Raw genomic sequence first — 13,379 nt, forward strand, 5'->3', positions numbered from 1 at the left:
TGTGTAATATTCTTGGGGCAGGGACTGTCTTTGGTCTCTATTTGTACAGCACCTAGTGTAACACCAACAGACCCTGGTTGTCGGTGGGCAGGATCTAACCCGGGGCCTCTGGAGCTTACTGCATGAGCCTCTACTGCATGAGCTCAAAGCCATATGGTTAGATTAATGAGTCTGCTCTATAGCCTTAGCTCTCTAAGTGGTCTCAGAGCCACCAGAGGGGACAGAACACCACACTCAGGAGGTGTGTGGGTTACACTTGCACCATGGGTGGCAGGTGGAGCCCCCCTTAGGGGAGGCTAGCCCCTGGCTCTGCCCTTTCTGCCTGCCTTCCCTTCCCCCCCGCCCACCAGCCAGAGCCCCAAGATCCCCGCCCCTGCTCCCGTGGCCAGGGCCACAAGTCCCCCCTCGGCCAGAGAGTTCAGAGAGCCCCGCCCAGAGGTGCCCCAATGTCGTATTCTTCCCCACCTGCCCTGGGCTGCCCCGGGCCAGCAGCAACCACGCCACCCCCTCCAGACCCCAAGCCGCTGCAGAGAAAAGCCTCACTCTCGTCCAAAGACGCATTTGATATGCCCCATGCAGATTCTGGGGCCATGGAGGAGGCGGTATTTGCTACTCTGCTTCCTGGGTCCATCAATCATCTCCCTGGAGTCCAGAGAGATGACTGATGTACCCAGGAAGCTGAGCAACAGGTGCCACCCCGGAACCTGCATGGGGCATAATAAAGCGCCTGGTCTATTATACCCGCCGCCCATGCCTAGCACAATAGAGGGTCTTGGTCCAGGATTGGGATTCCTAGGCACTATGGTAGTACAAATAATAAACCCTGATTTTCTGTGGTCTATAAAGTCACCAAATCTCAGTGAATTTTTCATGGGGACCACAAAAGGTAGCTGCTTAATGCCACAGAGACTGACAAATCTCAAGTCCCTGCTCCAAAGCATGGAGGCATTAGTTTCTCAAAGGAACAGTTGGATTTGTGAACATTGTGGGAAATATGCTGTTTTGTCAAACTTCGTTTTCAGAAATGGTAGAACTGTTTTTTACTGAAACTTAAAGAGAAAAATCAGCCTGAGGCAGAACTGCAGCATGCCAAATTTCTGCCTCACTGGTTAAAGTTTGACACGGTCATGAGCTACACAAAAGAGGGATTTATAATGGAAAGTGTTACGCAACCTTAACTATACACATTGCTGCCAGCCACACTTGTGATGTGACTCTCTAATGCTCATGTTCATTGTAGTTCTCCCAGTATATTTTACTCATATTCAATCTTTTAACCTACAAATCCACTGAAAACCTTTGACCGCTTAGTTAAGAGAGCAGGGTCTCTTGACCAAATAATTACTTGTAACTTCTTCAAAATGTTGTGGGGAGTGGAATATAGCTTGTGTACCAAAATAAAATCATTACTTGTTGCCAATTGCCTCTCATCTAGAAGGCTGTTAAGTAAAGGAAGGGCATCAAAGTTAAAGCAAGAGAGAAATGGAATTAAAACAGATGTTTCTTGTTTTATATTTAGGGTACCTGATCATCAAGATATAGCTTTTGGGGCTTTGCAGCAGGGTACCAATTGCCTCGACACTTTGGGCCATTTTGCAGATGGTGTTGTTGGAGTTTATGAATGTCATAATGCTGGGGGAAACCAGGTCTGTATGCTATTAAATTATTTTTTTAAAACCCATAGTCTTTTTGAAAAATACAGAATTTCAGGCAGGCAGGCAATGTGTACTAGTGTTGGGAAGGCTGAATCAACAAGGTTGGCTAAATCACTTGTCCCTCAAATAACTTCTTATTTTGAGTTTTAGAATCATAGAGGCCAGAGAAGGAAAATGGGGATCAGATAATCCACTCCACATCTCAATATTTTAAATTTTCACTCTTACTCTATAGCCCTATCCCATCCTCACCAAAAGTTGCATCTTTATGAAAACATGTTTCCTGTGGGACACGTCTACAAAAAAATAATAGTTTGGACTGAGAGTTTATATTGCCATATTCTGTAAACATCCCGAAGACAAGGGGGAAAAACAAATATTTTTTATATGGTGCTGTTCCCTTTCCCACTGGGGGGTTGCTGTGTGAGAAAAAAATCTTTCTTAAATCCCAGACATGTTCTTTCAGAAAGCATAGGCACCAAAAGTCACATCCAACTTATTTACAGAAAAGATGTTGTTTCAGTAAATCCTTTCCAATCTTTCTTTTAAAGACTAATTGCAGGTGTGTCAAAGCAGTAAACAAGAACTGAGTGGAAACATTAATTACTGCAAAGGATCTAATTATACAGTGGTGTCTTACAGGCACCATTAACAAACTACTTGCATATGCTTTTCCTCTAGTTTCCTGTGCTGGTTTTGTACACAAATGGTTTTCACATAGAACTCCAAATACAATTAAATTGACATTAACATTGTTAATAAATAATTAACAGTTAATAGTTAATTTTCTAATCAGTCAGTTTTCTACCACATTAAACTATTAATTTAAATTGCGGGAGGGTGGGGGGGGGGTGTCAAAATGAAAATCTTACCAGGATCACAGAACTAAAAAATATGAACAATTCCAGAAAAAGCATCGTATGAATCTGAATGCACTCCCACCATACCATCAGCTTTAGAGGCATCTTCAATTTCAGTCTCTTCTCCAGAGACGAGAGAGAAATTTTTCCAAGTGCCATTATATTTGATGACATTGTGTAGCTACAGCCAAAGAGCACACAGTACAACTCAGGAGGAGAGTTGAAAAAAAACTTCAAGCCTCCTTTGTACTTCCCTGATCCTGGGCCAGCTTTTTCCTGATTTCGTCTCAGCTTGAAGGGGATGGGATTGCTCAGGTTCCAGTACTCCAGAAAGAGTTTCTGTTAAATTAATAGACTAAATCTTGACTCTTGTTTAGACCCTGCATCTGGTATTTTGTTCAGTGAATGTTTTGAAAACTGTCTTGAGAATCTCCCAAGTGGGTACAGGGCAGAGGCTGACCACTGTGGCAAACTTGCCCTATACAGAATGAGCCTTGACACTACCTTCAAAAAGCCAGTCATTTAAGTATGAAAATATCTTTATTTGAGAGACGTGGCAACCATTGTTGTGTACTTGATAAATAACATTGGCACAGCAGAAAGGGCATAGCGCTAATACTGAGAGTGACTGTTGCCCACACACAAACTGATATATTTTCTGTCATCTGTGAGAAAATACTTATCCTTTAAGTGGAGAGCCCCAAGCTGGTCTTGAGAGGAAAGGGTAAATATTTGTGCTGTCAAGCGATTAAAAAAAATAATCGCGATTAATCATGCTGTTAATAATAGAATGCTATTTATATAAATATTTTTGAAAGTTTTCCACATTCTCAAATGTATTGATTTAATTTACAACACAGAATACAGAGTTTTATATTTTTATTATAAATATCTGCTCTGAACAGTTAGTTTTTATATACATGGGATTGGCTTCACCTACAACATTGAAAGGAATTGGCAAAGCACTATAGTTGCCCACATTCCATGAAGGGCTAGTGCAAGAATCCCCCTGAGAGTAGTGGCTTTACGATGTTGAGCCTGATGCTCCTGCCTTGCTTGCAGACAGGAGCACAGAACTAGGAGAGGTGATCTGCTATGATATGGAGCTTTGGAGAGCTAGTTTCAAGCTAATTCTTTTTTCTGCGTTTAAGCAACCCACTTGAAAAATCCTCTTTCAACCCAGTGCATTTGAAACTACCGGTATAGTATCCTGTCCATTCCTTTCTCCAGTTTGTTTGAAAAAGACTCTAATGGGCGAAATTGGATTTCAACTTGTTTTAGATGCTTTTGTGCTTGATTTTGAATAGCTAAAAGATAATTTTATTCAGCTATGACTAAGGCATGATTGAGTAAACAGAGGTCCCTTTGTGAGTAGACAGAACTCTGCGAGGTTTTAATTTTATGTTTACCACTCACTGGAAACACTGAGGCAATGCTGATAATTCTGAACATAGTCTTTTGAAGTATTAACTAATCTTGCTCAGGACTCACCTGAAAGCTTTTCTCGTGGCCCCTTGTGGGGTCTGAGAGGGTGGACTTTTTAGCAGGGATTTTCACTGACAACATAAAAGCTTCAAGATTTAACTTTGTTTTAAAGGGAAGTTTCTAGAAAAATAATACTTACTCCTTGTTATGTTGGTATACCAACGCTTTAACTTAATAATAGAGCAAGTGCAGAAATCCAAAAGTCTGCCTCTGTGGTTAAATGTAAGCTAGCAGCTGCCCATGAGCAGAGATGAGGGGTGACATTTTTAAAGGGGAGATAACAGAATTAACTTTTTATAAAGGGAAAGAGTATCAAACGTACAACTTTCTTGCCTCCGAGTGCTGCTTTCACGTTAGTGTTTTATCTGATCCAGTCCACATTGGGAAAGTATATGGGGAATCATGAGCATAGCTGTACATACATGCTGTATTAGGGTACAGGAGGATTCTCACCTGAATCTGGAGGGTGGATTCTGGTTTGTAATCTGTTAACCCACCCAATAGAATAAGATGTCTGATCTGAATTGGATAATTATCTTGATAGAATGGGGGGGTTACTCCCAGTATAGGATGGTGAAAGTGAGATGGTGAGCGCTGTACTCCATTTGGGAGGGCAACATACAAGAAGATGGGGACTTTGTGGTTTGATAGCTTGCAGACAAGTATGTAGAGTTTTGGTAAAGATATGGTATAGAGGAGGTGTTAATGTTGTAAAAATAGATGCAAAAGGGTGGATGGATTTAAGTGGGGTGCTTGGCCCCAAACCGATGGAGATGCAAGGGGCAGAGCTGAGGTTGGTGTTGGAATCCTAACTTCAAATGTATTGACTTTGGGGCAGTTAGGCTTTTAATCAAAAGTACTGCTGTGATTTTTGTCTGTAACCAGGGCTGGATTGGTCAGGTATGTGGTTGTATGGATTAATTGCACCTCTTCCAAGCTGCTATTTCGTGCTCAGAATCTCTTTTCATTTTTAAAAAGTCTTTAGCTCTTATGGTTGTGAAGAAAACCTCTAAAATATGAACCAAGGTGTGAACTGCTTTATACATCGCAGCAGAATCTACTCAGAGTGACAGCTCAGTTTGGCACCACGAGTGGGTAGAGTTTGAAAGAAATCCCTCCATATATTTCTGCCTATCAAGAATGAGCCACACTCAAGGAAGCCCACTGGGGCATCTGAGCTCAACCAAGGGAAACCAAGCCCAGTGGAGATCAGAAGAGCTGCAGGATTGTATTTTGAATATCTGTGTAATCTACTGTGAGAATTGCCTCATTCTGGCAATGTGGGGTTGGAGCCTGGAAGAATACTCCACTTGTTTTGCCTTCTCCTTTCTAACTGGCCCCCTGTCTGTCAGTGTCTGGTAATCTTCAAGGAATGATAGAAGACTTTTCAGTTTTAATCAGGCTTGTATTATTTAAGTAACAGCTATGCAAAGGAAAGTTTTATATGCAGACAATAGGGGAAAGATTTTACTGAGTCACGCATTGGACTGATTTGAGTACTTAATTGTAAAGCATCTAGAACAGTGGTTTTCAAACTTTTTTTCTGGTGACCCAGTTGAAGAAAATTGTTGATGCCTGCAACCCAGTGGAGCTGGGGATGCGGGGTTTGGGGTGCAGGAGGGGGCTCTGGGTTTGGGAGGGTGCAGGTTCTGGAGTGGGGATGAGAGGTTTGGGGTGCAGGAAGGGGCCGGGCAGCACCGCTGGTGGGACCTTTAATGGCCCGGTCGGCAGTGCTGACTAGAGTCATCGCAACCCACTGCCTTACATTCTGTGACCCAATACTGGATCACAACCTGCTGTTTGAAACCACTAATCTAGAATGCGAAGGCTGTCAGGCAGTGCAAGCCTACAAAATTGTTTTGCTTTAGCTTTCCAAAGGGAATACATTCTGAGCCTTGGGACGCAACTATTGACGAGGAATATCCTTGTTTCTCTCCAGTTGTGATGTTATGCCACCATAGTTTCTCTGGAGCTTCTACCTCTGTGGACACTGCATGTGTGAATTAAAAAGTGCCTAGCTTTTGTTAGCATAGTCCTGTTAGAAAGTGGACTATGGTAACGTAGGCTTAGGTACCTTTTAATTTGCCAGCAGCATGCACTCGGGGAAGTTAGATTGCAGCACTTTGGGCTCTGCAGTTCACATCTACATAGTACATGCTGAGGCACTGTGCAGAGTTAGAGTTCATTGGAGCCCTCCTGAAACATAACTAGAGTCAGAAAATTAGTGAAAATTTAAAACTAAAAATCTAGTGACAAGCTTTACCAGCTAGCTGGTACTGCTTATTTCCATTAACCAGCAAATGTGGCTCTCACAGAGGGTGCCCATTTCAATCATTTTAATGTTTTTAGAAATTCACATGAGAGTGTTACAATACTGGTTCCATTACATAATATTAAATCAAAGTCCTAACAAATAACCATTATTTTTACTTTGCTCTTAAACAATGGCAGTTAATCATATAAGGATTGGAGGGAAATACCCAGCAAAAAGTCATGTTTCAGTTACCTGAAACTACACATTTAAAAAATACTTAGAGTATTTTGTTTGTTCTAAACTGAAAGTTTACAGTCTGAATTTTAGGTAGATTCGTAGTTCACAAAGGGATCATGGGGAGTTAACAATGTTCTTGTGCAGTCATATGATTTCCTTTACACCTATGATGTGTAATTTCCATGTCCTTAGCTGATGAATTGCTAGCAGCTGTTTACTAAATCTTTATGTTGGTAATAGTTTGTAATCGGATAAATTCTGATTATTTTTTGTGCGTATTCTCATGAGGAAATTGACTGAGTCATTCTTAATCCAGTGGAGTTGCAAGAGAGAGTGCATGCCAAATGTGCAGTTAAATCAGAAGATAAATCAAATGAAAAATTTGATGATCTAATTAGCTAATCTCTTCCAGTCATGTGTGTTGCTTGCAAAATAGTTGTTAATGTTATGGCTAATAAATTCAGTCCTGTGCAACTAGATCTCATAGCTCAGAATCCTCCTCAGGCACCAAGAGCAGACTTTATTCTTTAAAAGGCCTGATTAAGAAGCGAATTGAAGGTGAAGAGGTGGCTTTCAGCGGTAGAGGGAATTAGCCTGGGAGGAAGAGGGAAACCAGAGAATGGGGAGTGATCAGGAGCTGTGACAAGGATCCCAGAGGGGCTACACTGAGGTTACTCAGTTAGGGAAAACCGCAAAGAATGCGGCAGATAATCCTCGAAGCTGGTGGATATTCCAATACTTAGATTTACCAAACCAGCACAAAATAGCTTCTATACCTCACTGGTTACCCAGAAGCCAACAACACAGTTCCCTTATAGCAACCCACCCTTGGACTTCCTCCCACACATCCAAGTAAAATATGATGAGGATTACTAAAAATCTTATTCATCATATTCTACCAATCCCAAAGGGTCAGACACGTTACCTCCCAAGTTAGCGAATATTTCAGAACTTACCCAAATACAGGCTTACAGCCAATTCTTATTAACGAAACTAAAATTTATTAAAGAAAAGAGAGAGTGAGTATTGGTTAAAAGATCAGTATACATACGGACATGAGTACAGTTCTGAGATCAGTTTCATAGTAGAGATGGTGAGCTTTGTAATTGCAAAGACTTCTTTCAGAAGTAGTCCATAGTCTATAGTCCAATGTTCAGATCCAGGGTGATCCGGGGGGACTGGAGATCTCAGTCTTACGACTCAAGCTTCCCCACATAAAGCATCAAGCAGATCTGAGATGACAGGATCAGGTCCCAAGAGTTTTTATACAGTTTGAGATAAATGGCTTAATGGATAAATTACCTTAATGTCATTCTCTAACAATACAGGTTTGCATTTCAAAATTCTAGTCCATCTAACATGGAATGGCCCTAATTACCATTTACATACTTTTCTAACCTGTCTCTAAAGGTTGAATCGGGTAGATTAGCCTGCGAGCTGCATAACCCTTTTTGGCCATGTGTCTATATGTCTCTAAAGTTTTGAGATAAACGGCTTAATGGATAAATTACCTTATGTTAATCCAGGTAGTTAATTTCCAGTGATGTTTAGGAAAGAGGTAACTTCAAAAGCCTGTTGTTCACCCAGGACTGTAGGTTTTTGGAGTAACCTCTTTCCTAAACATCACTGGAAATTAACTGCCTGGATTAACATAAGGTAATTTATCCATTAAGCCGTTTATCTCAAACTTTAAAGAGACATATAGACCAGTGGTTTTCAAATCGTGGGTTGCAACCCAGAACTGCACCACCGCCTGGGCTGTTAAGTCCTGTCGGCGTGCTGCTCAGCTAAGGCAGGCTAGTCCCTACCTGTTACTTTACATACAACAATAGTTTAGTTATATATTATAGACTTATAGAAAGAGACCTTCTAAAAACGTTAAAATGTATTACTGGCACGCGGAACCTTAAATTAGAGTGACTAAATGAAGACTCAGCACATCACTTCTGAAAGGCTGCCGACCCCTGGTGTATGCAGTGTTTTGAGCCCAGGCGGGCAGTTTTGCGTTGGCGGGGCCCATGCTAGCATTCTAAAAATAGCTGCATAGATGACTCTCTGAAGATGAGGCTCATGCTTTGAAGCCTCGGGAGACAGAGGTGCAAGATGCAGTTTCACAGTAAATTAGTCCTCAGCTACATTGGGGTTCTAGAGGACCATGTTTCAATATGGTTCTAGCTAAAATGGGCTCTGAATCCGACCAGTCACAACAGAAGGTTGTCAGTTTGGAATATTAGTTTACACTTCTTTTAAAACTGTGTGTTGAAAAAGCACTGTTCAAACACTTGGTGCTTTAAATCCAAAGTGGGGCTCTTGGTTACAGAAAGTCCCTTCTGAGCCTTTTCACAGGAGTCTAACATAGGCCAACTGAGCATGTTTGTATATGTGTTTGCATGTTTCTATGTTCACAAATATATATTTCATTTTATTTCCTTGTGTTCCAGGAATGGGCCTTAACTAAGGACAAGTCAGTGAAACATATGGATTTGTGCCTTACTGTTGTGGACCGAGCACCTAGTTCACTAATAAAACTCCAGGGCTGCAGAGAAAATGACAGTAGACAGGTGAGTACATAATGTGTATAACTCACTGTGCAAGCAGTTCTACTGGAAAATCAAAAATCTCCGTGTGTGTGCGCACACATGCATACTTAACCTGCTGAGGTTCTTGGCAGAGAGCAAACCAATAGTTTGCTCTCTGCCCCACATGTGTGTATATCAGGATGCAGATGACTCTCACTGCCAGCAGAACAGTTGGGAAGTGCAGTAGAAATGGTGAGGCCATGCTTGTGTGTTGAGCACTTCACCCATTTGTGTGGCCGCAGAGAGGCATTGATGATAACTTGATTTGAGATGGATGTGAAACTTAGAAAGGAGTCCAGTGGAAAAGAGACAGTATTAGTGGAACTAGCATATGGAGGCTAAATTTTCCCCACTAAAGTATATGGAGGTTAGATATTTAGAAAAAGGCTGTCAAAATCTCTTGGTAGCTTACTAAAAGTGACCCCTCTCAGAAGGTCTCTTGGTGGTAGTGGTAAAGCAAACATACATTTGTTTTAATAATCAAGGCAATGTGCCCATAAGAATCTAAATGCTGGCAAACTAGGTAAACCTAAAACACTGGAACAACACGATCATAAAAAGGAAACAGTCTTGAGTCTTTAACTGAGGAAAGATAAAGATACATGCAGGGATATGTAATGGCAGACTGTTTCAGAGACCACGGCCTCTAGATGGAGAAAATAGTGTGTAATTGTAAATTTAGGAATCCAGAATTTAGTTGAGCCTTCATTTACCCTTAATTTACCCCTTACCCTATGAACCCTGCATAGGTTGAGGTTGAATAGTTGATGCTGAGGCTTTTTTTTATTGTCTTTTTTATTTTTTTTTTTGATTATATTAGTACTTAAAGTGCATTATGGAATATGAGTGGAAAGCTACAGTAACACTGCACCATAAACCTTTTCCCCCTCCTCTCCTCCTCCACCAAATAATTCATCTGACAAATACCTACAAAGGTCTTTTTTTCTTTTTTGCTTTTGTGCTCTTCTTCCTCTCCCCATCTAAAACCCATGAGAAATGCACTAAATCTGTCCATATGAGGTAATCTGTCCATAAGTGTAACTTTTTTTTTTTTTGCAGTCAGTCAGTCAGTATATTTTTTTTTTTTTTTTTTTTCACTGATGCCTGTTGTCTGTCTGTCTCTCTTTTATTTCAACAAGAAGAATGTTAAGTGCTCACAGCACTTGTGTAATCTAGAGACTTTTTTTATTTACATTGCAAGTGCATATTTTTCTTGTGTTCCTAAGTGAGACTATCATATGGTAATGTAATAGAATGTAAAGGAAGACTAACCAATAATTGTCAACATATATTACAGCTTAGATGCTAGTATAATAGTAAACTGTCCAATGGAAATATAATAAGAAATGCAAGGAGCAGAGATCAGTAAGGGATGAGGTGTGCATTTCGCAGTTGTGTCCATGTAATCTTAATATACAAAGCTGTCTTCCTCAAACTTGCCTTATCAGTAGGTCATCCCAGCAGCGGTGGTGTGTACTGCATGGGTCTGTGCTATCAAACCTATTTCCAGAGACAGATCCATAATATATTTTTGAAGCCCGTATTTCAGCGAAGCCTGAACATGTGACAGTCTGTCTCTCTGACAAGAATAGAGCTCGATTCCCTCTCCCCTTCAGACCTCAGCAACCAAGAACTGACATGTCTGCTGCTACTGATGTACATGTCTTACATATCATTTAAAAGGAAAATATTAGAAGGAAAAGCCTTTCTGGAGCTAGGGAGAAGGCAAAAAATGAAGGAAGACATAGGACCGCACTTTAGGGAGCCTGGTGCTCTCCCAAACAAATTGCATTATTAAGCAGCACAGTTATTTTGTCTTCCAGTTGCATGCACAAGTAAAATCACATTTGCAGAGTCATCTCAGCAGCAAATCCCTTTCATATAGTCATAGAGAAGTCTGCTCTGCAAAGCCATGTTTTTTTCTTTCCTCTGAGCCTCTGTGCTTTTGTGCTCAGGGAGCAACTATTCTGCAAATACTTCATGACTGGGAGTTTGCTTTCTGTGAGATACTATTTAGTGCAGATGTGGGCAAACTACGGCCTGCGGGCCACATACAGCCTGCAGGACTGTCCTGCCTGGTCCCTGAGCTCCCAGCCAGGGAGCCTAGTCCCCAGCCCCTCCCCCGCTGTCCCTCTGGCCCGTTGCGCCCTCTGGGCAGTGTGGGAAGCGCAGCTGGCTCTGGCCGGGCATTGCAGCTGTGAGCTCCTGCTGCTGGTATGGGGGCAGGGAGCACTGGGGTTGGGTAAGGGAGCGGGGGATCCTGAAGGGCAGTCAGGGAAGAGGGGGTGGTTGGATGGGGTGGAGGTTCTGGGCGGGGGGAGCAGTCTGGGGATGCAAAACAGGAAGTGTTGGGAGTGGGTCCCAGGGGGCCTGTCAGGCAGTGAGGATGTGGATGGGGTGGGAGGGCAGGTCAGGGGACAAGGAGCAGGGGGTTTGGATAAGGGGGTGGGATCTGGGGGCAAGTAGGGGTGGAGGGTCCTGGGAGGAGGTGGTCAGGGGATGAGGAGCAGAGGGCGGTTGGATAGGGGGTGGGAGTCTGGGCAGGGGTGTGGATAGGGGTCTGGGCAGTCGGGACAGGGAGCAGAAGGTTGGATGGTGGGCAGGGGTCTCGGGAGAGGGCAGTCAGAGGACAAGGAGGAAGGGGGGTTGGATGGGTCGGAGGTTCTAAGGGGGGCAGTTGGGGGCAGGAAGTGGGAGAGGGCAGATAGGGGGCAGGGGCCAGGCTGTTTGGGGAGGCACAGCCTTCCCTACCTGGCCCTCCATACAGTTGCGCAACCCCGATGAGGCCCTTGGGCCAAAAAGTTTGCCTACCCCTAATTTAGTGAGAATGGTTGTATCCCAGTTAACAAACTTAATGGATTCATTTTACAAAATATGTTTGGGTCAGAACTTCAGGTATCTCCCTTCCCTCTGTCAGCCCAACCCCCTCAGTCTTCTCATCCAGGAGAGGAGACCACTTCTGCTTATCCCAGAGTCTCTGCACAGTTGCCAATATTTACGAAAATTTGGCAAAGGTTACTTCTTTGAATAGGCTGAGAGCTGCTAGGTCCCCATCTGTCAGAGGGTTTGTGGGCATTCTAGTTACAGTATTTACCAACATTATTGTCACAAACTCCACCCTTAAAGGCAGGACAAGTATTATCTCTATTTTAACAGATAGGGAAACCAAGGAAGAGAGTTCTTGAAAAGAGTCACAGTGGGAAATTGTCAGCTAGAAATAGAATACAAGAGTCCCTTTTTCTTAGTCCCATACTTTGTCAATCAGACAACAATCCTCAGCATTGCCCTGGACAATGCTGCTTTTAACAGCCACAAATTAATTAGGTGGGCTCTATGGCCATGGTTGCACAACCTCTGAAAGACTGCCTTGGGGATCAGTTCTTGTGATTTACAATTTTAAAACATTGGGGGTGGAGGCGGGGAGCTGAAGTTAGTGCTGACATTTCTATGTCTCGCAGGTTGAGGGGACCACAGCTGCAGGCTTTGCAGGCCTCTAACCTGGCACTGCATTGGGATTGTATGTATTTGAGGAGAGAGCTGGACAAAATGACTCGGTGTAACCTCCATTTCTAGTGCAAAGTATTAGCTGGATTAATGGTTGTGTTAGCATGGCTTGTGATAGTTTGGCAAGTCATAAAGGACAGTATCTAAACTATTATCTCAGTATTCAGAATTACCACAAACAGAGGCCGGGGAGGGATTTGAGGATGGAGAACTAGGAAGGCAGAACATGAAACACATTTTTATGCACACTTGGATAGCTCATTACTTTATTTTTTTTCCAGAAATGGGAGCAAATTGAGAGCAACTCTAAACTGAGGCATGTTGGCAGTAATCTGTGTCTAGACAGCCGAAACGCCAAAAATGGCGGTCTTACCGTTGAGGTCTGCAATCCTTCTCTGTCGCAACAGTGGAAATTCACACTTAATCTACAGCAGTAGAAGGGCTTACACACAACGCCATCTTGTTTCCTAGACATTGGGCAAAGTTTTGATTGATATATTTCTTAAACTTTCCACGGAACTTATATACCTCAGTATTCCATCTTCGTCTGAAAGTAGGAGAGAACAAAGCTGAACACAAGGGAACCAAGGGGATGTGGAACACTGCAATTATCTCACTGAACGTAGTGTAGCAAAGTTCCCTTCTGGTGTAAAGACTTCTCAGTTCCTGTCTGACTTCAGTTTAGTACTTGCACAGCAGATGATTAACATCCCTAGAAACAATTGATGTACAGTAGAAAATGGATCTTAACACACAGAAGGAGGGAGGGGAATGGGGCGGGGGGAGGGAGACGGGGGAAAATAAA

The 13,379-nt window shown here is 42.6% G+C and overlaps 1 protein-coding gene across 4 annotated transcripts in view; it reads left to right on the top strand.

Annotated features, from left to right (window-relative positions):
* Window positions 1–13,357, top strand: part of GALNT2 (polypeptide N-acetylgalactosaminyltransferase 2) — a 165,887-nt gene extending 152,530 nt beyond the window's left edge. For all 4 annotated transcript variants that reach the window (XM_039530759.1, XM_039530760.1, XM_039530761.1 and 1 more), the window contains exons 14-16: window positions 1,520–1,646; window positions 8,933–9,052; window positions 12,856–13,357. In XM_039530759.1, the coding sequence (XP_039386693.1) occupies window positions 1,520–1,646; window positions 8,933–9,052; window positions 12,856–13,011 (403 nt within the window). In that variant the 3' untranslated portion in view covers window positions 13,012–13,357. The remainder of the gene's footprint in view (window positions 1–1,519; window positions 1,647–8,932; window positions 9,053–12,855) is intronic.
* The last annotated feature ends 22 nt before the right edge of the window (window positions 13,358–13,379 follow it).

Source organism: Mauremys reevesii, linkage group 3, assembly GCF_016161935.1.
Source record: "Mauremys reevesii isolate NIE-2019 linkage group 3, ASM1616193v1, whole genome shotgun sequence".
In the NCBI taxonomy this organism is placed as follows: Eukaryota; Metazoa; Chordata; order Testudines; family Geoemydidae; genus Mauremys; species Mauremys reevesii.